The 27,333-nt window shown below is 48.7% G+C and overlaps 1 protein-coding gene across 1 annotated transcript; it reads left to right on the top strand.

The window, feature by feature from the left end:
• The first annotated feature begins 95 nt into the window (after positions 1–95).
• LIPG (lipase G, endothelial type) lies at positions 96–19,426 on the top strand. The gene is made up of 10 exons (XM_080684822.1): positions 96–498; positions 3,387–3,568; positions 5,442–5,621; positions 6,648–6,759; positions 11,435–11,656; positions 12,313–12,555; positions 13,224–13,344; positions 14,221–14,439; positions 16,398–16,502; positions 17,423–19,426. Exons 1-10 carry the CDS (start codon positions 402–404, stop codon positions 17,442–17,444), a joined length of 1,503 nt encoding a protein of 500 aa, XP_080540948.1. The 5' UTR covers positions 96–401; the 3' UTR covers positions 17,445–19,426.
• Positions 19,427–27,333: the final 7,907 nt, after the last annotated feature.

The raw sequence follows: 27,333 nt of genomic DNA, 5'->3' as shown, positions 1-27,333 counted from the left end.
GTCCTAAGCCGGGAATAAATTATGCAAATCACCATCTGGCGATGGGTCAGATGACTCCCATACTTTTTAAAAACCTACCTCGCCCGGAGTTCGCTGTGTGACCGTGGCGAGCCCGGACTTCCCCGGCCGCAGGCGCGGATGAGGGCAAGTCTGGTTCTGGTTTAAGCCCCTTTACACTCCCGCCAACGCCCCGCCGCTCAGTTTAGCCAAGTTTTCATTTTCCACCTTCTCCGCCTCCAGCTGTCTAGGGCCACACCATCCTCCGGTGGAGAGAAGGTGCCCCCTCAGGGTCTTACAGGCTCGGGCTGCTGGAAACTGCAAAGAGGTGTTTTTTTTTTTTGTTGTTGTTGGTTTTGTTTTGTTCAAGTCCTGCTTCGCGGAGGGGTGTGTGGCGGGAAAGGATGAGAAACCCCGTTCTTCTGCTCTGCCTCTGGAGCGCCTATTGTTGCTTTGCCTCGGGAGGCCCCGCACCCCTTGGTCCAGAGGGACCGCTGCAAGGTAACGTGCTCTGATTTTTTATTACCTCCCAGCTTCTTTTCCGCGCCGGGCGCCTCCGTCCTGCAGACCCTCCTTCCATCCCTCCTGGTCCTGAGTAATCCCTTTATGCTGCGCTGTCCCTTCGCTCCTCCTACGTAGCCTTGCGGTTCACCTGTTTCTTGGCGCTTCTGACCTGGGCATGGCTGGCGGGTGCACTTGTCCTCTGGCTCTCGATGGATGGGTGCTGTCCAGTCAGCCCAACTGGCTGCCAGCAGCTCTTTAACTTGTTCTCATCTTTGAACCTGGAGGTTTGCTAGCCAAGAGGGTTAGAAGGCGCTCCCTCCTCCTTTTAATCCAACCCTGTAGGTGTTTTGAAGGCGAGGTGGCAGGAGCATCTGATGAGTGACTTCTTCCCCCGGATTGCCAGCTTCCTCCTCCCAACACTCCTTCCAACCCCCTCTCATGCTCCTCCTGGCTGCCAGCTTTTCTTCTTCCTTCTGAGTTCTGCATGGCAGTCTCTCCCACTGGCAGAAGGAATGAGGGGAGGGTCACCCAGCGGGAGTGCCAGGGGAACCCCTAAACTGCACCCCGTTATTTCCTCTACTATTAGCTGAGGTTGGTCAAAGGACGTTGGCCCATGTCAGCTTATGTATTGGTGGGAGGGTTAATTTGAATGAATGAATGAGTGAATGAATGGGAAAGCCTTGCTTTCCTTAACATATCCCCAGCTCTAGTGCTAAGTAAGAGTGTGACCTAGCTCCTCTCCTGTGGCATGTTCATGTTCCTTCCAACTTCCGTGATTCTGAGAATTTGGGGCCATGTCATTCATCCAAAAAAGTAGTTAGTACATGTCTGCTCAGCGCCAGGCATTCTTCTAGGAGCAGGGAAAACCCCTCCCTGGTGGAGCTTCGGTTTCAGTGCTGAGAAGACAGACAGGAATCTAATTAACACGTTGCGGACCAGTGGTTTTATTGCTCGCTTTGCCCAGCGGCCAGATGAGTTTCTACTGAACGAGTACAAAAAACGTTTTACATAGATGTTAAAGGCACGCTTTAAAATTAAATACCCATTGCATTTTGAAGTTATTTATTACATGTTCTTACAAGCGAATATCTTTTTAAAGTATGATACGTTGTAAAACACTGTAATATGAAGTGCAACTAGACAAAGCTGGCAAATTCTCGAGATCCGTCCGCAATGTGTTAAAATATACAAATGGCGCTCCGTGTTATGGAAGGCATGGAGTGCTGGGGGGAGAAGGTGGTACCGTTTTCACCTGTGGTCAGGCTTCCCGCTTTGGGAGTTGAGAGCAAGGAATGGAAGGAGGTGAGAGAATGAGCCACAAGGACATTTGGATGGAGAACAGCCATGAAGTCCCAGAGGTTGAAGTGACCCAGGCGAAAGCTGGAGAAGTCCGCGGTCAGAGAAGCAGCTGCAGAGGCGAGCTGTGGGGATTTACCCACCTTTACGTTGCGATGGGGGTTTATCCACCAATCTGTTCCAGGAAGCCAGTAGACTCCTTTGCCCTTTTTCCTAGAATTCCCCATCTGGTCTTGGTGTGAGAGGTTATCTGGGTGGAAATTGGGGAGGTGTCAAACCAGTTATGTGCATGACTCAAATTTCTGCCGGTTGGGGCTTTGTTCGTTAATTACAAAGCTCTGCTCATGTGTATTGAGTTGCATTTTCTGGAACCCTATCCTTTTTACATCTGATGCATTCTCCGCCCCCTGCCCCGCCCCATTCACCACCCCCTGTCCCCCATTCTGGTCCTTCTGTCCATGATTCCATTTGCTTCCTAACTCTGGGATAAATGAAGCTCCTGGGATGGTCCTCTGGTATCTTTCCCCCTGATTTCTGAGTGACAAGAGAGCTTGATTTTCTAATTTCTTAGCCTGATATCAAGGGATTATTTCCTGGATGGCTGAAATCGTGTGGTGATGCCAGCACCCAGTGTGTGAAGGCCATCAGGGCCATCAGTGACATCAGCTGTGTTCTGGGAGCAGGGTCATCGCCTTCATGGCACTGTGTGTGAGCAGTGGAACTGGAGAAAGCGGTTTTTCTGCTCTTATGAGTTTCTCCATGGCTTCAGCCATTTATTTAACAAACTAAAAGAATGCCGGGCACATGCCTGGCTTGGCAAAGGGCATCGAGGATGCATGAGGTTTTTGGAGTAAGTGCCAGAATCCAGTTGGGAACACTAGGAGAAGCCCATTGTATAACAGGTCCGACAGCTTCTTACCTCCAACTTCAAACTCCAAAATCTCTCACAACGAGAAAATTGGTTTGGTAACTTGTTTGGCTGCAAGACCTGGCCTTACCTGACTTGAACTCATTTGGCAGCAACACTGAGCTGAACTGACCAGAGGCTATTTTGTAACTTTCTTTTTGTCCTCACGTATGAGTAGTCACGTCATTTCCCTGCAGAAATATTAGTGTGCTTGATGAAAGGGGAATGGCCAGGCCCTGCTGGAGGCGTTATATAAGACATGGTGTATGTACCGTAATGCATTTCTTAAATCTGAACATTTCTGAATTCTGCAGCTCCACTGGCCCCAAGCATTTCAGGAAAAGAATTGAGGACCCATAATCTAAAAGCAGTTCCTTGGGGGGAAGGAAGGAGAACTCATTTGATAGGGAAGAAGGAAGACAAGCAAGAGAGACCTGTTTATTTCAGAGCCACAGTAATTAATAACAGTGACTAAGTAAATACTCTGAAATATAGACTAGATTGTCCCTTCTACAATATCTTGGCAATTTTTCTGGGAGTTGAGGAGGAAACACTCAGCAGATGTGAACACTTAGACCAGGAGGGATTAAGTAATTGACCCCAGGTGGTGTTAGAGCTACTCCCTGGATCTCTCATTACTCAAGCCCCCTCGATGCACCCAGGCTCTGTTCTTTCTCCCCAGATGAGCTCCACGAACTCAAGGATGTGCAGATCGCTGCCAAACCCTCCGTGAGGTTTAACCTCCGCATCTCCGAGGACCCAGAGCACGAAGGATGTTACCTCCCCCTCGGCCACAACCAGCCCCTGGAAGACTGTGGCTTCAACATGACAGCCAAAACCTTTTTCATCATTCACGGATGGGCGGTGAGCCCAGGGGCGGGAGCGCTGCAGCTTTCCACAGGATTTGGTTTCTTTTGTTTTGGTCAATTAAAAAGAATACTGGTGCTTCCAGATTCCACTCCCCCCCCCCCCCCCCCCCCGCTCTTTTCTTGTGGGCTGCTTGTATTTCAGACAGCTGTGAAGAATGTAATGGGCTCTTCGCTGAGGGGGCAATCTGGACTCCAGCAGGGTGGTGTTTAATGCTGGCACACAGCGGCTTTCAGAAAGTGGCTCTCCTGAGGGCAGCCGCCCAGCTCCACCGGCTCCTAAGGATCCCTCTAATTACGCTTAATTACATTGGTCAACCACTGCCTCACAGGGGCCATCCCTCCCTAAGAACGGAGCTGAGCTGAAGCAACCTGACGAGCTCAGAGAATCTGCGAGGAGCCAGCTGGCCTGGTGTGCTGGCTGCCTTTGGCACAGTGCCCTCCTGTTTGCATGGAAATGGCTTTTTAAAGGCACTGGGGCTCTCAATGTGCCCTAGCTGAGCAATTCACACTGAAAGGTCCATGACGAACTTCAACAAAAAAGGGATTTAACACTCAGCTCCAGAAGCTTTTGACCACCGAGGGATTTACTCATTCATATAATGACAGTCGGTAGGAAAATGGCATTATTAAGTGAGCAGGTTTCTGCCTGGGCTAATGGGGAGGGGACATTCCTCTTCTTCTTCTTTTTTTAATATATTTTTATTGACTTCAGAGAGAAAGGGAGAGGGAGACAGAGATAGAAACATCAGTGATGAGAGAGAATCATTGGTTGGCTGCCTCCTGCATGCCCCCTACTGGGGATAGAGCCCGTGACCCGTGCATGTGCCCTTGACCAGAATTGAACCCAAGACCTTTCAGTCCACAGGCCGACATTCTATCCACTGAGCCAAACCAGCCAGGGCGACATTCCTCCTCTTAATGAGAAATTCATATCCATTAGCTGCTTTCTGGGTCTTTAGGTCTATCACCAACTGTTGGGGTCAGGCCTTGGGGGGTTGGGGAGCAGGTGCCTACCTACCTAATGTGATTGAAGAGCTGTTTCAAGACCTGTCCATCTGTCTTCATCCCAGAGACCATGCTTAGAATCATCGCATTTGAATCTTTTTAAGGCCCCCTGTCAAAGTGCACATACAAACTGCCTGCAACTTACAAATGGGTTGCATTCCAGAAAGTTCTTTTGTGATCTGTTTGGAACTTGGAATAGCAGTTTCCCATAGAGGCAAGATTGTAAATGGCGTTTGGGTTCCCAGGCCAGGCACAGAAAATCTTTTTATCTAATAATGTGCTTGTGGATAGGTTTACAACTGGACCTTGTCACCATGTATACTTTGTGTCTGTGGGAAAATGTGCTCTGAGTTCTAATTTGGGATTCCTGGGAGTGTTCTTTCCTTCTCTGGGGTCAAGAAGGATGGATTGTGGGACAGGGTCATTTGTTAACTCTGAGTTTGCCTGGGAGACACCATCTCCCTGCATCTTCAAGAGAGAAGCTAATTCTCCAAGGCAACCCTTCCAAGCAGCATTTGAAGGATGGAGCAGGCCACCTGCCCGACTGTGATAGGAACTTAGGCTAACTTCAGGCCAGTGTTGCCACCAATACATAGCTCATTGTGGCCTTGTAGGACAGCGGGGCAGAACACTATGAAAGTTTTGGTGGGAAAAACTGGGAATGTAAAGAGCAATGAAGACAAACCCTCAGGTAGAAATCCTGCTGGTGGTATGCTCTGCTCATGTGCAAATGCTTGGTCCCTGAGCAGTCGATGGGAAAGTTCTGGAATCAGCTGGGGAGAGGATCATGGAACTGAATGCTATGTTCATTAGGATTTCCGAAACCCAGAGGAGATTTAAGAAGTTTCCTGTTTCCTCCGCAGATGACCGGCATACTTGGGGAATGGCTGTACAAACTCGTGTCAGCCCTGCGGACGAGAGAGAGGGAAGCCAATGTCGTGGTGGTTGACTGGCTCCCCCTGGCTCACCAGCTTTACACAGATGCGGTCAATAACACGAAGACGGTGGGACACAGCATCGCAAGGATGCTCGACTGGCTTCAGGTAACTGGGGACGGGAGGGGGGTCATCTTTCATGAGCGGCACCTTGAACTCCCTTAAGAAATACAGGTTAGACAGTGTTACAGCGACTTTCAGACGTCTGATCAAAATCTTTGGGAATCACATTGTTACTGAATAAAGTATGGCTTGAAATACTCGAAAGCTGGGACTTGTAGAGAGCCTTTTGATTATTGAGATCTCTCTGGATTTCCCATGTTCTTTTATATCTGCTGGACAAAAGTTTGCCTAATGGGTCATTACTTTCTGATCTCAGAAATGGATGCCCTCAGGTTGGCTGGGAATGGCCAGGAGGCAGGACTGGCTGGTAATCTTACAAATCTACCGAAGTCTGCTCTTGCCTCTGAAGGTGCCTTTCCCGCGAGTGGGGAGAGCGTTGCTTGCAACTACTGCCTTGCTGAAAATTTTAAGTGTGGAACACAGATCTAAAGATCTTAAAATTCTGGGTTCCCGAACAGTCCCTCCATCTTCTGCCTAGGACGTTTTGTAGAGCTTGGTTCCTGAGCTTTGGGATCAAATCCCCATCTCCTCTTCCCCCACCAGCGAGTGCCCGGCCAGGGCGCAATGTCCCAGCTCTGGTGTCCCAGGCGGGCTTGTGGTGAGGACCCAGCTCCTGGGGCCGAAGAGGGTGGGCAAGGAGTATGCAGCTGTGGGTTGTGGCTGACCCTTAGTCTCCAGGGAGTTTGGTGGCTTTGACCTCCACACGGCCACCCTCCTCCCTTAGATGCTGCCAGAAAGAATGAAAAACATGTAGGGGAAGGGTCAGGTATACAGCTTCTAGTCACGACCTGCCCTCAGCATTTGGCATTTAAAGCGTCTCTTAAGTCCTTTTGACCTCCTCTAGCCTGGCTGGGTTCCAGCTGTGTTGCACTGCCAGCCAAGCCAGCCCCTGGACGTCTCTGTCCCGACTCCCGGGTCTCCTCCTTGTCACGATTCAACCGTTGACATGTCGGTGACTCTGTGGGCTCAGGACTCCACTCTCCACTCACACACTGTTGTGCCTTCCTGCAGGAGAAGGACGGCTTTTCTCTCGGGAATGTTCATTTGATCGGCTACAGCCTCGGAGCTCATGTGGCCGGGTACGCTGGCAACTTCGTGACAGGCACGGTGGGCAGGATCACGGGTAAGCTCTGCCTCCTCCACAAACAGCTGGTCTCCAGCTCCTGCAACTCCTCTGACAAGCTGGCTTCTCTGAACCAGAGTGCCCCTCCCTGAGGCAGCATGAGTAAGCCACAGAGGTTAGCTTCGGAAGAAACCCAGAGAACATCTACTCTAGAGCTTTTCTAATGTTCTAATTAGTCATGGAACCCATTTTTCTTCAAATTGAACTTGTACAGCACCCCAACATATGAAACACAGAAGGGATGTTCTAGTTGAGGCTGGGTGTATGGTGGGTAGTGTTAGTTTTGCTGTCTGGGCCTTCCCCTCCCCCAGACGAATCCTGGGTCCCAAAGCCCCAGTGTGAAAACCACTGGTCTGACCCAACAGGTGGGGAAACACCCAGGGGCAAACAGCTAATAACTAAAGGGCAGAAGTGGGGTGGAGCCCTGGCCTCCAAGCTTCTGGGGCTCACTTCCATCCCTGCCTGTGATACTCTAGGACCTCAAGGGAAAGAGTGAGGGGGTGGATTCTAGTTTGGATTCTGCCTCTGATTTCTAGTTCACCTACCAACAGCCTCTTGCCAGAGTTTTTGGCTGGCATATTTATTAGTGATAATGACCTGTTTAGAACGGATGATTAAAACTTTGTCTTTAAGGATACCTTGCTGATATCGGCACCCAGATTGTCAATAGAAAATTGAGCTTTCCATGTTAGTGAGATTTTGATGTGGGCGCTTGGGTTAAATCCTGTAATGACTCTGAAAAGTGGGAAAGATTCTCTTTACCATGTTGGGGCCTCTCTAATACAGACATAGGGCTTGCTCTAGGCTAAAATGAATGGCAAATTTGTTGCCCTGAACTTTTAACCTCCTTCCAACATTCTTTCATTTGTCTTCACTTCCAGCTTCCCCCTCACCCCTACCACAGAAGGAAAGAGTGGATCAATTTCATTTTGAAACAGGACTCAGGTAGAAGAGTGTTCTTAGCTAAAGAAAGATTTAGTAAAGGTAGAGTTTCAGGTTTCAGCAATAAGCTGCTGGGTAGATTTTCAAAAAAATGTATTTGTGAGGTTTTAGTGGCCCTCTTTATATCATTGTCTGGGTTTAGTTGCATGTTCTTGCATGCGTGCACACGCACACACACACACACACACGCTCACACTCCTTTAGATCCAATTATCTGGTTCAGCATACTTTGAGAACTTTACTTTTTATTGCCATGGCCACGGGCCCTGAGCCGTCTAGGTGGGCAGTGATTGTGTGGCCACACATGACTGCTCATTCACCCACTGAGTGCAAAGCTGTTTGACCCTGAGCCCCTCTGGGTCCTAGCGCCTGAGCACCTCCTTTTAGTCTCCGTGCAAAGTGTGATGTCCAGAGCAGGGCCAGCACACACTGGGCCCCGACCAGAGAGTTGTTGGCAACAAGGACAAGCTGCAAAGCCTCCCTTTCCTGATCTCTAAATCCTAAAGGAGAGGGGCCATGAGGAGCGTCCGGTTTTCCCCTGTCTGGGTGGCAGCTGCTGGATGTGGGCTTGGGGCAGAATGCTAATCAGTCCTCTGTGCTGTCGGCCTGGGGCAGGCCGCACGTCCTGAGCTCGGCCCCTTCTTCCCGGCCTTTCTCTGTGGAACAGGGGCCTTGGGTGAGCACAACAGGAAGGAGTGGCCTCGGTCCAGTTGCCAAGCAGCCCCTCGGAGGGTATTTGGCTGACCTGACATACGCTGTTGTGCATGCCTGATGGGGGAGGCTGTGCACTCTCCTCTCCCCTCAGACTTCTTTCTCATGGGCCTGGGAAGCAGGTGGCCCCGACTGGTAAGAGGACCAGAGACTGTAGCTGGAGTGGGGTCCTGAGGCCGCCGCTGCTGCCGCCGCCGTGCAGAGGCCTGGGGCCTGCAGGGGGAGACGGGAATCCCAGTCTTGCTTGGATCAGAGCGCTGTGCATTGGGGTTTGCTCGGGTTTTACCCTCTTAGGCTTCTGAGGGAATTCTGTAGGCTTCTGGGGGAATTCTGTGATATAATAGATCATATATTTCTAATTGAACACTTGTCTAGTTAGTTATAAATAAATAAGCAAATAGATTCGTTCATTCATTCATTCAAGAAATATGAATTAAGTGACCACGCTGTAGGCTCTGGCCTAGATGCTACCTAATGTGTGGCAGGTGCTTTGTGCCACATGTAAGCCACATAGCACCTGGCAAAGGGGATCCTTTTGGCTCCATTTTACGATGACTCAGTGCTTAAATAATGGGTCCAATATCTTACACTCTAATGAGTGTGTGTGTGTGTGTGTGTGTGTGTGTGTGCGCATGCACGTGAGTGTGTGTGGACAGAGCACTTTTGGAGGAGTCAGGCTGAGTGGAAGAAGGGGTGGTTCTCCATCTGCTCTCTTCGGAGGGGATAAGTTCTCCGTCCCATTCCTAGTTTAAAAAGTAAATTGTGCAACTTTCCCCAGAGTGTGAGCCCTGGCCCAGTGTCAGGCCGGGCAGTCTGGGTAGTGAAGGCTCAGCCTGGCCGCCAGCAGGCCTGTCGAGAAGCCCTCAGCCGCCTGCATTCCTCCCGTGCAGCTCCGTTTCCATGGCACTGACCGTCTGGTGGAGACTTTTGTTCACACCAAGCAAAGAGCCCCTCTCTTGTATTAGTTGCAAAGCAGAATGTTCCTTTTTTCCTTTTTTTTTCTTCCCTCCAGGAGACATGGCAGCAGGCAGGGAAGAGGCTGCTAGTGTCAGAACGGTGGTTCTTGCAGCCTTTAAAACAAGGCATTGTGGGCTGTTTTGGGAGGACACTGCTTTTGTGTCATCTTTCTTTTGGGTCCTGGGCTGGGGTGAGCCCACAAGCAGCCTGGCCTCCCTTTCTGCCTCTGCCTTACGTGTGTTTCTCTAAACTTTCGGAAACTATTTAGTTTCAACCTCCACCAGTCCTCATGAGTAATGAGTTCCACAGGTTTACTGTCCACTCTGGACAATAGCTTTGCCTTTTGTTTTTCCTAAAGTTACTCTCTCAAACCTCACAATGTGCTCCTTTTCCCGTTGATTTTTAGGGAGAGTGGAAGAGAGAGGGAAAGACAGAGAAATATTGATGTGAGAGAAACACATCGATTGGTTGCCTCCTGACCAGGGCCCAGGCTGGGGAGGAGCCTGCAACTGCAGTACGTGCCCTGGACCGGAATCAAACCCAGGACCCTTCGGTCCACAGGCTGATGCTCTCTCCACTGAGCCAAACCAGCTAGGGCTGAACAGTTCTTGTCAGGAGGTAGCATCACTTCCTTTTCATGACTGTTTTTGGTCATGTCTCCGCCCTGCCTTGCTTTCTCGATCAGGTTTTCTTAACCTCCGCTCCATTCAAATGCTTTGTTGTGGAGCTGCCCTGAGCATTGTTGGATGTTTATCAGCTCCCCTGGCCTCTAGCCGAAAGATGCTTAGTAGCTTCTCTCCCTCTCCCCCAGTTTTGACGACCCAAAATGTCTCCACACGTTGCCAAATGTCCCCTTGGAAGCAAAATCCCTCCCAGTTGAGAACCACTGTTCCAGACTAAACAGACCCCCTTCCTCGGCTGTAAATACTCTTTTCTTAACTTTTTCTCTCTGTGTCTGAAGAGCCTTCTGGGGTGGGATGAATTTGGCACCCATAATTCCTTGGGTTTCGTAATAGTAGCTAGTATTTACACTGACAAGCACTTAATCTTACATTATCTCACACGAATTGTATAAATTAAGACATTCGGGTTCCATTTTATAGATGATACTGAAGCATGGCCAAGTTTTTCAAAATCTGGTCCACAGACTACCTACTTTTAGGATCACCTGGAGAATAAATATATATATATTTGGGCCCCACACCAGACCTACTAATTAAAATCTCTCGGGGGTAAGGAATCTGCAATTTATAGTTTGCAAATTCTTTTTTTGGATGGTTTTGCATCCATGTGGTCCCCACATTAAAATATGGTGAAAGTCTCCTACGGTTGCCATGCCTGCCCAGTTCCCTTCCCTGCCCTCTCCCCCAACCCACACATACACGCAGCAACCGGTGGCTGGTCTGCCCGTCCAGAGTGTTTTGTAGCTGCAGAGTGGACTCTGAATTAGTAATGAGCTCCCCAGCGATATCTGCGATCTTCAAATGTGAGAGCCAGCGCTGTCCATGTGCCGCTCGCCTGTCCAATCCGGAGAGTTTGCAGGCAGGGGCGTTTTCTCTTAGCAGCTGCAAAACAGAAGAATTCTGGAGGCGTGGGGTATAGGTTCTCAGTGTATCTGGTGTTCCCACCCACCCTCGCCATTCCACCCCTGGGCCTGGTTCATCACTAAAGGAAAGAGGACCAATTCAGTCCAAATATAAATAGCTCAGTTTGGGGAGACTGAGTATTCCCTCCAGAAATGGAGGTAGCTCAGTTATTTTGTAAAAAGCCTGCTCCTCTGAGGCTCTCAGTGGCAGAATAAATGGGATGAACTGCTTAGCTTCAGCAGCCCAGGTTCTTTCTAGAATAGCTCTACTTCTGACAGCCCTGGTGTGTGCCAGGGTGAGGCTTGTGGGCAGTCTACGGAATCAGCTGAGGTGTCAGGGCAGGTGAAGGTGGCAGAAGAAAGCCAAGTTCCTGGGCTGCAGGCTCATTGGCTGGGCTCTGAGGACAGCTTCATTCTGCATCCTCGGGCTTGACTGGGTGCACCTGACACAGTCCGTCTCGGCTCCCCCTTCTGCTGTAGGTCTGGATCCTGCCGGGCCCATGTTTGAAGGGGCGGACATCCACAGCAGGCTGTCCCCTGACGACGCAGACTTTGTGGATGTCCTCCACACCTACACGCGTTCCTTCGGCTTGAGCATCGGGATTCAGATGCCCGTGGGCCACATTGACATCTACCCCAACGGGGGTGACTTCCAGCCGGGCTGTGGACTCAACGATGTTTTGGGGTCAATTGCATATGGAAGTGAGTTCCTTATTTTGTGCTTCCTGGGGAAGTTTGACTCAGTTACCTCATCCTCTCCTAAGTCAGACAAGGCTGCTAGAGATCCTAACAACATTTATTTCATTATTCCTCCTTCCCCCGACAATGGCCCTCCAACTGTCTGCCATTCCTCATCCTACAAGCCTGTGAACAGGCTCCTGTAGCCTCTGTTCTGCCTTCTCATGCTTTGAGAAGGTCCAGTTATTATTGATTAATTTCTTTTTATAACAAAAGGAATACATGTTTGTTGAAGATTTTGCACAGGACTTACTGAGTACCAATTTTGCACAGTACTTGCTGACTGAGTACCAATTTTGCACAGTACTTACTTTGCACAGTACTTACTGACTGAGTACCAATTTTGCACAGTACTTATTTTGCACAGTACTTACGACCAATTTTGCACAGTACTTACTGAGTACCAATTTTACACAGTACTTATTTTGCATAGTACTTACTACCAATTTTGCACAGTACTTATTTTGCATAGTACTTACTACCAATTTTGCACAGTACTTACTGACTGAGTACCAATTTTGCACAGTACTTACTTTGCACAGTGATTACTGACTGAGTGGGCAGATCATCGAGGAGTGGCTCATAATGCATGCTCTCTGTCTCTCTCCCCCACCCCTCAGCGATCGCAGAGGGCGTGAAATGTGAGCACCAGCGGGCCATATACCTCTTTGTTGACTCCCTGATGAATGAGGACAAGGCGAGCTTTGCGTTCCAGTGCACGGACTCGCACCGCTTCAAAAAGGGGATCTGTCTCAGCTGCCGGAAGCACCGCTGTAATAGCATCGGCTACAACGCCAAGAGGACGAGGCACAAGAGGAACAGCAAGATGTACCTAAAAACTCGGGCGGGCATGCCTTTCCGAGGTAACCTCAGTCCCCGCTGTGCCCTGAGGACTGTCCACCCTCCTTCTGAACACCATGTGGAACAGGGCACATCCCAGCCGGGAGACGTGGCCCGCACAGTTAGATGAAACCGTTACAAATCGGATTGCATTGTGCGTGCCCGTAGGAAAGCTGATCTAAAAACAAATGGTGGGGACTCCTTTTGTGATGTGAATCATCACTCCATGATCAGGGTGTTAATATCTTAAATCTCTCCTTCATTTAACTTTTCAAAGCTGTTCATATTTGATTATCACAACAAATCTGAGGTAGGACCAATAGGGATCAAAAGGATATCTTGCCGTTTTATAACATGTTATAAAACCATAAAGTTTTGTGGGAATCGTGGGCGTTACTTACATATGAGGAAATTGAGGCTCAAAGAGCCTTGGTCCTAAATTCAAGGTTATGCAATAGGAAAGTAGCTGGGCCAGAATCCCCCGAAGGTCTCCTGCACCCCCAGTTTAGAGCTTCTTCTTCTGTCCCTCTTACGCCATTGGACAGAATGAGACCAGAGAGAAGCTGGAGGCTGGGCTGGACCCAAAGGATGACAGTCCCTAAAAACCCAGTGACAGATGACTCAGTTTGGGACAGTTGCCCTGGGATGACAATCCAGGCCCACACCTCTCTTTGTTCTGCTGTCTCTGCAGTTTATCATTACCAGATGAAAATCCATTTCTTCAGCTACAAGAACACGACAGAAATCGAGCCCATCTTTTATGTCACCCTTTATGGCACCGGTGCAGACTCGCAGATGCTGCCGTTGGAAGTGTAAGTCCCAAGTTCCCTCTGCTGGGGTGAGGACACGTTGGTAGGAGAATGAGAGAGTGCAGGAGTGTGTGAACCACGGAGAGGGGTGTGGTCTGAGGGCTGGGTGGTTCCAGAGGCCTCTGCAGTCCTCTGTCTCTCCGTCTGCTCTCCACCACCAAGCCCTTGACACACAACGTTTCTGGGAGAGAAGCTCCCGGAGTACATCAGCAGCATGAGAAGCTGCTGGGTCAGCGGGGCAGAAAGTGCTGTTTAATTTCAGACAACGCCTGGCATCGGAGGCATTAGGAAATTTGGACCATTTCTAATTATCTGCGGGAGGGGCACACAGCAGTCTGTGTATATTTGTTGAGCACTCCTGAGGTACAAGGCGTCATCCAAGTAGTGGCTATCAGGGCTCAGGGTCTAGTTGGGAGACCAGGTTTGTATGCACACAGTCACACACACAAATGGGGTAAGGCAGGTTCCCCAAATGTCTAATGGGAGGAATGGCTGGAGGGGGCTAGGAGTTTCCCAGGAGTCAGATGCCTGTGGGCAGAGAGGAAGAGGATACTGTTGAGTGGGGATGTGACTTCTCTCTGCTTTCTCATTTCTGTTCTTTCTTGGACCTGTGCCCCTAGGAAGTAGTGTAAATGGGCAGGCACTCAGGAATGTTTGATAAAAATCTGGGGTGCAGTAGGCAAAGTTATCCTTATGTCAGCATGGAGACAGTGGGCTTCCACCTTAGTGATGCCAGTGAAGGTGGAGGACCTGGGGGAGAGCCCTCTCCTTGCTTCTCTCCTGTCCGTGGGGGGCAGGTGCTGCCAGGGCATCACCCCACAGGTGTGGCAGTTTTCCAAGAGGCTGGGGAGTGAGACCAGCTTTTCTCCCCCCTTGTAGAGTGGAGCAGATCGGGCTGAATGCCACCAACACCTTCCTGGTCTACACAGAGGAGGACTTGGGAGACCTCTTGAAGATTAGACTCACCTGGAAACAGGTACCTCAGTCCTGGTACAGCCTGTGGACCGACTTTCGCAGCCTCCTGTCTCAATCCCAGAAGGCTGAGCAGGAAGTGAATATCAGGCGCATCCGGGTCAAGTCTGGAGAAACCCAGCGGAAGTAAGTGCCTCATGACCCTTTTTGGCCCCGTGTCAGTGGTGAGCACAAGGCGTGTGCCTCGGCTGTGTCCTTTCCTTTGCTAAGCAAGCACCTTCAGTCCTTTCATATCCAGAACACGGGGCCAAAACCTCAATCACCTTTGCAAGGAAAAGTGAAGTCCAGATCAAGTCCTCTGTCAACGTTTGGGCCCTGATCACAGGCCCTTGGCTAAGAGGGGTGCACAAGTGGGGCCTGGTAACCAGCTCTTGTTCTATTTGCCAAGCCCTGTGTTGGCCCAGAGGAAGCAGCGCTGCCCCCGGACAGGGCTTTTCAGGAGTGCTGCTTGCTAACTGTGTGCTCTGAGGTCCATGCAACCACAGTCTTTGCTTGCTCCTATGTGGAACAAACCAGAGTATCAAGTTCAGGAAGCCCCCAGGATGAGGTTTCCCGAGCACCCTATTTTCAGAGCATCAGACCTCTCCATCCGAGGCTGTGAGTCAAGGACACGGGGCAGAGTCCTGGCATCAAGTAGAAGAGAATCCTGTATGCTATGCCAGCTGGCAGCTTCCACGCGCCTGTTAACCCCCAGACTAGAATGAAAAATCCAGACCTTCATCTGTCACTGCCTTCACCTGTGCCTTGGCCCTCTGAGCAGCTTCTTTCTAAGTAGAAGCCAGGGAAGTCTGGACCTTTGTCAAGAGAGTGTTGGGGGCGACCTTGGTCGAATCCTTCAGCAGACCTTTGGGAGGTCATGGTCAGCCTAACAGTGGTTGGAAACAGCGTCTGCCCCCTTTCTGCCTCATTTGGCATTTTCTCCATCACAGTCTTCATATGCCCTGTGTGCACTCATCGCTGCTGGCACAGGTTGGCCGTTAGAGGAGCGGAGGTGCACATGTGTGAGGGCTTCTTTGGGGTATGAATACTAAAAAAGTGGAATTTCAAAGTTATAGTACATGCCTTCTTCACTTGACTAGATATTATTAATTTCCTGTCCCAAGTGGGTGGACCAATTTTCAATCTTAGCCACAGAATAAGCGTTCCCCTTTCCCCTCCTCCTCACCTATATTTGGTGGGACATTCTTGCTACCCTGTTGGGTATGAATTGGTCCCCTACTCTTGTTTTAAATTTTTTTCTGATTGTGATAAGGCAAGTCACCTTTTTACAGATTTATGTGCTGTTTGGGTTTCCTGGTAAAGGTTCTTAAAGCTGTTCTGATTATGGCTTTTGTCCTGCAGGTGAGCATCAGGGTCAGGTGGTCCCTCCCATCTATTGGTCATGGGGTCATGCTAATCACACACTTCTGAGATGGGGGTGGGGACAGGCCACGTGATTTGGCTGTTATAGTTGAAATGGTTATTAGACCCCTGATTCTACCTGTGATCTTGCTGTCTACTTCCTGAATCTTTGTTTTAACTCACAGCTGAGTCCAGCCATGCTCCTTGGTGGATATTTAAGAGGTCTGTACTGGAGGCACCTTGAGTTCCATTATTCGAGGAGATTACAGTCCACCATAGATATAGGAATCCACAAGCAATGCAAGGCAGTGCATAATGTGTTAAATAAGAGGAAACATTCGTTATTCACACCATGCCATTAGACGTAACGACAATAACAAAAGCTAACATTTCTATAAGGACGTGCTTTCCTATGAAATTGGGAGATCAGGGTCTCGGGCAGTCAGGGAGGCTTCCGAGAGGCAGGCAGTCTTTGGAACAGAGAGAAGAATGTGGAAGAGGTGTGATTGAAGGCTGTGTGAGCCGAATCATGAGGCACCTCACAGTGAGACCCCGTTTGGCCTGCTTGTAGTTGCAGTAGGGTGTTCTGAAGGCCCTGGAGTCAGGGTGCGGCGTGATGAAAATTTCTCTTTCCTCTTTGCTCCGCCCACCTTGGATCCAGAAAGCACTGTCTGGCTAATGCACAGCCACGTGCCTTCCCCTGTAGAGTTTTGGTGACCTGGGTGGTTTCTTTTTCCTCCTAGATTTGCTTTTTGTGCGGAAGACCCTGAGAACACCAGCATATCCCCTGGCCAAGAGCTCTGGTTTCACAAGTGTCTGGATAGCCGAAGAATAAAAGATGGAACCAGGTAACCGGGACTTTCTCCTATGTTCATGCAGCACATGCTGACTGCTCACCCAGCCCGTGTGGACATGGGGCTGGGCACCAGGTTGGAGTAGGAAGTTGGGAAAGAAGTAAAGGAGAACCACAAAGTATAATCCCCTCTTTTAGGTTTTTGGGAGCCCAGGTTGGTGTGAGTGGATATTAGTGGGCGCTTCTCCCCCTTTTGAGAAGCAGGAATGCTCGTCTGTGTCGGTCTGAATCAGACAAAAGGGTCACCTTGCGTCAGTGTCCCATTGCCCCATGCGGAGTCCCTTTATTTCAGAATGGAAGAAAGTTGATATCTCAAGGTGTGAGGCGGTGGGCATATCCACAAGGGGAATTTGTCACGTGTCCTCTGAGTCTAAACGCTTGCTGAAGGGGAGGGAGGCCAGCCCTACCACCAACCTCTACCTCTTGCCCCAACCAAGGTCCTAGATAATAATTTTACTGCCATATGCTGAGCACATACATGTGCCCACCTCGTGTTCAGTGCCTTCATTCATTTTTATCATCAACTCCAGGACGTTGGTGTTGTTAACTCTGTGCTCAGGTGGGGAACCCGAGGCTCAGGGAGTTCAGGGTCAACTCTTTCCAGGTCCCCCAGCTGGTGACAGTGGAGCAAGGACTGAGGCAGATTGGTTTACTCAAGCCTAGCCCTTTTCTTGCTCAGATAAACCACCTCACCTTGATCTGGCTATCAGTGATCAAGCAGCTGCCCCCATGTCAGATCCCCTGTGATGAGCTGTCTGCCATCCTGAGGGCCAGGCTGCAGGCCAGCTGCTTTGTCTCCTGTTACAGAGCATCAGTGTGACCACAGCTCAGTGATCACAGGACTGTGGGATTCTGAAACTGCCATCTAGGTAAGCGACTCGGTCTAGGCTCACGCTCGCATCTGGTTCCTTTCAGGCAAACTGTGGAGCTTCCCTGAGGGTGCCAGCAGGCCCCTGCCCCCGCGCCCCGCCTACCAAGCACATGGAGGAAAGTTACTGCTGAGGACCCACCTGATGGAAGGATCCCTCTCGGCCTTGACCCTGGAGCGCAGGGAAGAGCCTGCTTGCTGGTCCAGGACCTTGCCTCCCGTGACAACTGGGACTTCTCGCCAGAGGGGACTATGTGCTGCTCTTCCTGCTGCTGCCCTAGAACAGCTCTAAGGCCAGATCTGTGTGCAAACGGCCAAATGCCTGGGCCTCTTGTGCACACACTGGGCTGGCTGCTAAGTGACTACATGGGCCTGTGCTTTGCCTGAAGGAACACTTGGCTGTCAGTGCGTGGCCCGACATGCGTCGTAGTGACAGGCCTTCCCGCTGGGAGCTGACCTGTCAGGATGGCAGACCTGTGTCATGTTCACCTTGAGACGGTCGATCTGGGGTGATGCTGAGGCCCTCGATGTTGGGGTTCAACGAGCTGCATCGATCAATGTCAGTTACTTTTTCGACATTCTGTCCTGTTTCTTAACTCACTCTCTAAAGCACACATCATTGGCTTTCTTATTTTTCTATTGCTCTTTTTTAATTTATTTATTGGATAAATGTTTATTAAGCACTTAACCTTAATAGGGTTGGGATTTGTAGACTCCCTTAAAGTTTAAATGGTCCACGAACATACATATGATGAAGGCACAAGGGGCTTTGGGGATGGGCTAGAGGATGGAAGAATTGGGGACCCTGGGGTTTTCAGTGGTTTCTACCTATTTCTTCTTAGTTAACATGTGCATTCCCCCTAAGAGTGATATGTTTGATCACTAGCAGAGTAGCAAGCAGGGCACCATATGTGCTGGGGATTGGAATGGTGGCCAACTACCAGAGATGATTGCTTTGGAGCAAAATCTCTTTTGTTGAGGAAGGTAGAAGGCATTACATATGTTATACATATCTGTTTATCCAGAGCCATCACCTGTGAAACAGCTGGTGCTAAGATTTAACACACTGTTTTTCTTCCTTAGAAACACCTTGCTCTAATACCAGCCCCTTTTCTGTTGAGCTTCTTGGAAAAGCCTCTAATTCTTCATTTGAATTAATATACATGATAGCCAAGGAACCCATTTTTACTTTCCAAAAGATTTTCTTGTGGGTCACCTAATTAGAGATTAACAACAGGAGGTGAACAGGGAAGCCATTATTAACTCTATATAAAATGAAGCTCTGAGGTTCAGCCACGTGTCTAGAATTATATACCATGTTGGTGATGGGGCCCAGGTAAGGACCCAGATTTCTTAGAGGCAAAGTCCATGGTATGTTGATCTCTGCAACTTCATTAAGACGTTTATAGCCATTTCTCTCCAAGCTGCCCCAGATGTGACTAACAAGGAATATTTCTCCGAGCCATTCATAAAACCCAAGCCCTTTTATTAATCTGTAACCAGGAAAACAAATCTGTGCCAAGGGGTGGGGCTTTTTATGGATGAGATTTATTTGGAAGGAGATATGATATCAGGTGGGAGGGGAAAGAGTGATTTTTTTTTGTACTTAGGTTTTTTAAGGACACTGTTTTAACATGTCTTGTGCCAAAGTTGTATCTTTGTTCAATGCCAAACTTCAAAGATGTAATCAGTCAAATCTTAAGTCAAGGTGTTGTCTCCATCCAACTGTGTGCTTCTTCTGTTGTTTCTGTCATTGCTTTCTAGCCAAAGTGGAGCTTGTATTACTGACTATGCCTCCTGGTCACCTCTGACCTGTTTTTAGTGATGGAATCCTTAGCAATCGAATCCTCGGTGGGTCCTATATTTATATATTTGGCTTGAAGACTTATTTGTATATGATGATGCTTTTTTTTAATGCTACGCAGAACATTATTTATTTTTCAAGTGTATGTAATGTATAAAAACAAATATATGGTTAGTTTTTATATTAAGATTAACCAATTTCAAGACTAAAATTTTTAATATTAAAGTAATAAAAATCTACAAAATTCTTAGTGGTGTGGCAACTCAGTTCTTAAAAGTTGAGAGACTTATGGATGCTCAATCCTAGGGTTTGACAAAAAGTTACTTCAATGTAAGATAGTTTCCATTTGGTACTAATTATTGGTAGGAAGTGAACAACAACTCCTTTCACCAAGAACAAGGAGAAAAATGATTTGGATCGCAGTAGAAATGCCTGAAGGTGGATGTTAGGAAGAAGATGGACATTGGGGAACATTAGTGAGGATATAGGTTTGATTGCATGGGACCTAGATTATAGGGGCTTAGACGAGATAGAAGTTGATCTTTCTATCATTTTTAACTCCAAGCTGGTATTGAAGTTACACTCCATTAAGCCAAGAGGGACCTAGGCTGTCTTTTATAACTGGGTTTATCTACAAATTGGGGATAGTCTCTCCTAAAAAAACAAAAAATAAAATAAAATAAATTAGTAAGTAAATAAAAGAAATAAGAGTAAAATGAATATAAACCAGGGTTCAAGACATGTTTTTTTCCTAAACATCTGTGGTTAGCAATACCGTTTAACCTTGACTTTATATCATACTAGTGCATGTATGTGTTGTGGTGCAAACGGGCTGCTGGAAATGTCTGGAAGCTGGGACAGGTCTAAGCAAGGAAGGACCCAAGTGTAGATGTCAGCTGCAGCAAGGAGCAGAGTTATCTGGACCAGAGCTATCATCGCAGCCTAAAGGAAGCCACACTCTACCTCTTTTATTCTTTCACAGGAGGTGGGTGGTCACGGTCAGATGCCACACACGAGCTTTGAAAGTGCTGAGGCCAGAAACAGAGGCCAGGATTATCTCACTGGCGTGGAGAAGCTAAGAGTACACTTTAGAATGAAAGAAATCTTGACTTCTGCCCTGATCATTATCCCAAGACAACTTCCGTGGGGTTGTTGCGAAGCCAACACCTCAGCTATTTATTGGAAGGGAGAGCACTCTCTCACCACCTCAACAACTCATTCTCCTTTTCCTGTCAAAGATACCATTCCTACTTCCTTCTGTCTAGGCTACCCCGACCTCCCTGTACAGGCTTCTTTTGGGCTGGCCCAAAAGAGAATCTCAGAAGTAGGAGCGTCTCAGAAGTGTGGCTTCACCCCCACAGTTCATTTCCCTGGTGACCACACCACAGATTTCTCTCCCTCCTTCAAGACTTCTTTATTAGTAGTTCTTCCTCTTCTCTTTCTTCCAACCCCTCCCTTTCCTCCTTCTCCATCCCCTTCTCCTTTTCCTCTTTTCCCCCCTCTTCTTCACTAAACAGTTTTATTGTGTTTTAATGGACACAATACACACAGATGTAAATCATACAATTTGATGTTTTGATGTGTGAATTCATCATGAAACTGTGAAATCATTACCACAGTCAAGATAGTGAACATGTCACTCACCTCTAGAAATTTCCTTGTGCCCCTGTGTGGTCCTACCTGCTGCCCTCTCTTCAGGCAATCACCGACCTGCTCTGTGATGCTATAGATGAGCTGGAGTTTCCTAGAATTGTAAGTAAAATGTATGAATGGTATGTTCTCTTTTTCCCCCCACCTTTTTCACATAGCCATAATTATTTTGAAATGGATCCATGTTTTTGCATGTACTAGTAGTTCATTCCTTTCTATTGCTGAGTGGTACTCACTGTATGGATACACCGCCATCTGTCTATCCAGGCCCTTTGAGTTTTCTACATATATATGTGGCTTTATTTCTAGACTCTGTTTTACTTATCTATTTGTCTATTTTGATGTCAATACCACAGTCTCTTGATTACTGCTGCTTTATAAGTCTTGACATTGGGCACTGATCATTTTTAACTGTAATTTTTTTTTCTACAGTTGTTTTAGCTATTCTAGGTCATTTGCATTTTCAGATGAATTTTAGAATCAGCTTCTCAATTTCTATAGAAAGTCTGCTGAGATTTTTGTAGGCATTGCATTGAATTTATAGATCTGTTTGAGGAGAATTGATATCTTCATGTTGAGTTTTTCAACCTATCTTCATCAATTCTTAATTTCAATTATTTTTACACCAAATTTGTTAATTTACTGTTTGACTTTCTACTGACAAATGATTTCTTCAGGGAGATGTACTGCTTACTCTCTCTCTGAATACATGAAAAATATTTTTGGGTAGAACAAGTTTAAGAAAATTACTTATTTATGACATTTTTAAAATGTAAAATTTGAACACTAAAAAATGCCAAGATACCACTTTAGATAGATGTGCAGTGGGCGTGTGGAGGGCCACCCAAATGCCTCCTTCAGCACAGACCCTCATTCCCCAGCTGCATGTTGGCAGTTGAGGGCTCTCATCTGAACCTCTCTTCAGGAATTGTTTTCAGCCAAACAAGGGGTTCAAGGTCACAGCTCCCCAACCCCCAGGACAATACACATCCAGGCCCTACCTCGTCTTCAGGACAACTCTGAAGGGCCATAGTAGATGGTGGAATTAGCAGAAGTCCTTGTTGCATCATAGCTTAACTCTTACCCTACCCAGACCTTCTGCCTTCACTCCCCAGGGGTAATGGTCCAGACACTGCTCCCTAGTAAAGCCCTGCACACAACTCTCCATCCCAGGCAGAGTCTGTTCCCCAGGGATTTCAGCTGAAGACAGGTAACTATTTCCCAGTCAACTTGCAATTCTTAGGACTTAAAAGAGTGTAGATAGAGACCCCTAGGCCATCCCTGAGGCTCCCAGATGAGATGTAGAGAAAGCAGGAAACCAGTTATCACTGGCCTGCTCTGACTGTTGTTCATGGCTAAAGGCTCTCCTGCTCCCAGGTGCTTTCCCGTTGACGCAGGCGCCCTTTGAAAGCACCCCGACTCTGCGAGGCGATAATGGAGGTGCTTTCCCTTTCACATGGCACCATCACACCATCGCCATCACCGTTTGAAATCACCCGGACCATGGAAGGAGGAGAAAGCACCTGGCTGGTGTCTGCCTTGTCAGTGTGGCAAGGCATTGGATGTCACAGTGGGAGAGAGAGGGGAAGAGGGAGACTCTCTGTACAGGCCAAGTGAACAGAGGCTCACCCACTGGGAACAGGGGATCCCAGAGCTGGGAGTGCCCAGGGGAGCACCAGTGGAAGGTGGAGAAGACTCCCATTCCATGGGGGTGGGAGCATGAGATGGGAAGTAGAAGGGAGTAGTACCAAAAACTACTATAAAATTAAACATTGTGATACGAAAACATAGTTTTCTTCTCCTATTGATGTTGAAGCATAGCAACCTCCATCTTGTATAACATACTGCTGTTTGAAACTCTCTGCTATTGTTAGATAGTCCCTAGTCCTGTAAACTCTGTCATTATAAACTCTGTCACTTTAAGACAGTCTGTTATTCTGTAAAATGACTTTGTTTTTAGTTCAAATAATAGAAAAAGATAAACTTGACTGTCTGACCTTGCAAGCTAGCCATCCAATGTAATAGACTAAAATAGACTAATACTGATAACAATTATCATATTCTTATGCCAAGTACAAACTCATTATGTATTCAAGGGTACCACTGTCTATAACAATAACTCACACAGAGCCCTTTGTAATATCTGCAAACAAAGAGGCTCGGAAAGTATAAATACAAGCGACTTCCTGTATGTGAGGCTCAGAGATTTGGAAGAGACACTTTCCTCTGGGCCGCGTGCAATAAACGACTCCTAATTAATGGGCATCATCTTTGGGTGGACTAATCCAAATTAACTGTGCAATAAACGACTCTTAATTAATTGGCTCTTCCATGGTCAGGGTGATTTCCCATCTGGTGCTCAGGTAAGTGGGAAATTAATTGTCTTGTATCTCATTTGCTGATTTATGATACAACAATGTGATTGAAACCCAGAGTAGTCAGAACCGACAGGTGAGCAACCAGGACACTAGCTGACATTTAGTTCTCCACCTTGACATAGCCCTTGTCCTACTCCGTCCCAATAGCAAGTGCCTCACAGAATCACCCACATCAGAACGTTAGGACAGGGCCTTTAACCTTGGGCTAGCTCATGAGAGCCAGTTTTCTTCTCACAACAGACATATTTTTGTAAATTTAATTATATATTAATGACTAACAAATTAACTGTACTGTAAAGTCCTTTCACCATGTTCCTTCATTTGACCGTTTCAACCAGCTATGCAGTAAGTATTGTTGGGGGCAACCGCAGAGGAGAAAATGCACGTTCCAAGAGGTCAGTGGCCCCTCAGTAAGTGGATGAACTTGGACTTAAGCTTGGGTCTACAGACACTACAGCCCGTGTTTGTTCTTTCCCTTAAAAGCACTAAAAGAAATGACCTTTCAGAAGATTCCTGTAGGGAGCCTGTTTGTCCTCTACATAAATCTGGATGTTCTTCTGGTACAAGAAGAGGTGGGGGTCACATGCTTTCTTTAAAGGGACACTCATTTCAAGGCTTTCTCGTGAGAAAATGGGCAATGAAGAAATAATCCTTCTGGTGCTCAGGTAAGTGGGAAATTGGCAGTCACCAAAATTTCCAAACTTGCCCAACTAGCTTTCGGTTGGATACCAGAATTACGCGCATTAGTGAAGGATGGCTTAGAGGTGTTTTACCAGCAGAACCACTTCTCCTGGTGGGAGGGGACCTTCTCTGAGGAGAGGAGCAGCTACAGAAACAGGAGGTACTTAGGAGGAGGGAGGTGAGGTGGAGGGTTGGTGCGGGGGGCGGGGGGGGGGGGGGTGGCGGGCTGGACACTCTCCTGCTTTACTCAGTAAGGCAGGCCCAGAGGGTCCTGGAAGAAATAGTGTTGGGAGTCAGTTGGACACGAGGGGATGAGGGACAACTTCCACTGTGACACAGAGAAGGAGCAAAGGATACAAACAAATATAGGACGGTTCAGTGAGTAGGAAGGGAAGGGGCTGCTTCTGATGGTTTCTAATTTTTCTTTTATCTTTTTTTAAAGAAAAATATATACAAGGGGACATCATCTCTGGGTGGACTAATCCAAATCAGAGGAGATATTGTAGGATGACAGGGTTGGCATCTCTGGGCAACTGCCTTCCAGGGCAGATAGGCATCCTGGCATGCTTCTGATGAGGCCCATGCAATAGCTGCTGTTTATCTCAGATGAGACTGGCCTCCAGCCCAGGCTGATAAAATGATGCTCTCAGGCTACCAGCGAAAAATGCGGAGCCACATGCCTGCAGGTGTGGCTCTGTAGCCCTGGGCTAGTGTACCAACCCACCACCCATCACCCTTCTAGGACTCGCCCAACAATACTTGTCTTGATCCATTTGGACTGCAGGAGCCAAGGGGGCATGCAGGAGGCAGCCAATCAATGATTCTCTCTCATCATGGATGTTTCTATCTCTCTCCCTCTCCCTTCCTCTCTGAAATCAATAAAAACATATTTAAAAACAACAATAGGTTCTGGAGATGCTGTAATTTCTTCATTCCCTCAAGCCCACTGGGCAGCAACACATCAGAAAGGGGCTTTTCTACTTCAAGATGTCAGAACCACCTCCTAGAGCAAGCTCTGACCAAGTCACAAACACACTCTCAACTGCCCGATCAGAACCAGACAGTGTACAGGCTGCCTTGGATGCCTGGGCTCTGTGGGTGGTGGATGGAGAATACATTCCACTGCACAAGGACCTCAAACTTCCTATGCCCAGAACAGAACTCTCAGACTGCTGCCCTCCATGTCATCCCTCTCTCGGTTCCCATGGCACCACCAGGTACCCAGGCTCCTGCCCCAGACCCTGGGCTGTGCACCCAGTCGCCTCTCCCCCTCACCACCTCCTTTCTCTCTCACCCCCTGCCTCCACCTCATTTCTCAGCAGTTCTGGTTCCTTCCTGGCCTCCCCCTTTCAGTCCATCCTCCCCGCTGCGCCCTCTTCTTCTGAAATGCAACTCTGACCACATTACCCGCTCATTGAAATCCCTCACTGGTTGCCCGGTGACCTCAGGTGAACCTCCAAACTCTTCAGCTTGGAAGAGAAAACCTTAGAGGACTCAACCACCTACCTCTCCCTTTTGTCCTCTGCCCCACTCACAGGCGGCGCACAGTTCAGCCGCCTCAGCTAACCGTGGTCCCAGGTGTTAAGCAGAAATGTTTAACTTCCACGGCTGAAAGTCTTTTTACAATAAAGGGTTTATTAGGCCAATGCTAGCAAAAAAAGAAAAGAAAAGAACAAACAGACAAAAATAGAAGACTGGTCTTGGGGCCTGGAGCCTAAACCACCAGCAGCATGGCCAGGGAGGCAAGACAACGGGCCCTCCTTGGAGTGTGCAAGCATTTTTATCAGCACGTATAAAAACGGGTGGAGGGGAAGAAAGAAGTCAACGGACGGGAAGAATTCACGTTAGCTGGGGGCAAAGGGGTGGGAGAAAGTGAAGCGGGGCCAGCTCTGGGATAGGCCCAGAGTCCGCAAAGGAAGGTCCCTGTGGCGTGGCCGTGGCTGCAGCCCCGAGAGCAAAGGCTGCTGCAGTTCTGTGGGGCCTGGCGAGGGTAAGCAGGAAACAGCCGCCTGAAATTAACCACGGCCCACAGCCATGCACAGACCACCAGCTGTCTTTCTCTCTCCCGGATGTAACTTACTTTAGATGGCCTCAGAATTTTCTCCTTGTCACAGGAAGGCCCCAAGTTCTTTTCTCACCGTGTGACTTTGCGCATGCTTTCCCTCTGTCTGTCACACCTACGAGATAAGCCCCTACTCATTCTTAATGTAGGATGTTCAGCTGTCACCTCCGCCAGGAAGCCTTCCCCAATCCTCCCCCTCCTCCCCCTTCCTCCCCTCCCCCCTCCTCCCCCCTCCTCCCCAGGCACATTGTGGTACCCCCTCCTCAGTCTTCCCAGAGCATCAACACATCCCTCTGTTCACCGCTGGTAGCTAACTGTCCATCTGGCTGTATGCCCTGTACCCCCAACGAGGCTGCACTCGCCTCATTCCAGATGGAGCCTATTGGTCTTTACACAGTGGCTGGCAAAGTCCCTTTAATAAACATTGATTGATGATTGATTAAGTAATTAAGTAAGTATAAAACAAGGGTCCCTGTGAAGGAGCTGCGGTCCAGATGGGGAGGAAGTCCGGTCCCTGGTGAGGTGATGGAAGATACTCATGCCAAGAGCAAGTGTGCTTTCCTGACCACCAGGGTTGGAGGAGGAAGCTCTAGAGAGAGCTGGGGGGCCGGGGCAGCAGGAGGTGTCCTGGGTGAGGAAGGGTAACTCCGTGCACAGCCTGGCCCTGGCCTCACCTGCACCAGGTTTCTTTTCCTGCAGCAGCCACATTTGTGCAAGGCTCACTGCCAAGAGGCACCCAGCGTCCCTCCGCATAATTAGCATGTCTCTGGGGAGGCCGAAGCTCACAGTCTGGAATGCAGACAAAGAGGATCTGTTCCAGCTATGCTAATGGCTGCCTCTCTCCCACAGAGACGGGCTGTGGGAGATGCCAGGAGGCAGAGGAGCAGATGGGGAATTCCTCTGCTCCTGCAGCCAGGCCCACACCCGGGAGGGGCCCTGCCAGCCTTCACCTGGAAGTTGGAGGCCCAGCTGATTACAGGTGCCCTGCAGGCTGTTGCTGGGGAAGTGCGACTTGAAGACCAGGCAGCTTCCTGTCCAGGAACCACAAAGCTTACAATCCCACTTTCCAAATAGTGCTTACTCCTGGGTGCCACCGTTTAAATGCAAAGGAGCCTGGGAGAGGTAACACGTTAGGTTCCTAACACCTTAGTGTACATGGGTGAATGTGCAGCTTTCCCAAGGGGCCTCCGGGCCTGGGAAGCAGGTGCCCTGTGCTGTAGAGTGAGCACCGAGAGGACAGGAGGCTGGATCTAGACTCCACTCCTGTCACAGATGTACCCGCCTCCCCACCCCCCACTGCGCCCAGCAGTCCACATCTGAGCCACACTCCTCCTCAGGAGCTCCCACCACCCCACTCCAACTTCTCCTTCTCCAGAGCTTCCC

The sequence above is a fragment of the Plecotus auritus genome (genome assembly GCF_963455305.1).
Source record: "Plecotus auritus genome assembly, chromosome: 8".
Taxonomy (NCBI): domain Eukaryota; kingdom Metazoa; phylum Chordata; class Mammalia; order Chiroptera; family Vespertilionidae; genus Plecotus; species Plecotus auritus.
The sequence above is the reverse complement of the archived record's forward strand: the minus strand, read 5'-3'. Positions and strand labels throughout refer to the sequence as shown.

Bases quoted from the DNA above. Each gene is read 5' to 3' on its own strand.
- LIPG (XM_080684822.1), top strand. From the start codon at position 402: ATGAGAAACCCCGTTCTTCTGCTCTGCCTCTGGAGCGCCTATTGTTGC. The intron at 5,622-6,647 runs GTAACTGGGGAC...GCCTTCCTGCAG, and splicing joins GGATGCTCGACTGGCTTCAG to GAGAAGGACGGCTTTTCTCT. The intron at 14,440-16,397 runs GTAAGTGCCTCA...TTTTCCTCCTAG, and splicing joins TCTGGAGAAACCCAGCGGAA to ATTTGCTTTTTGTGCGGAAG.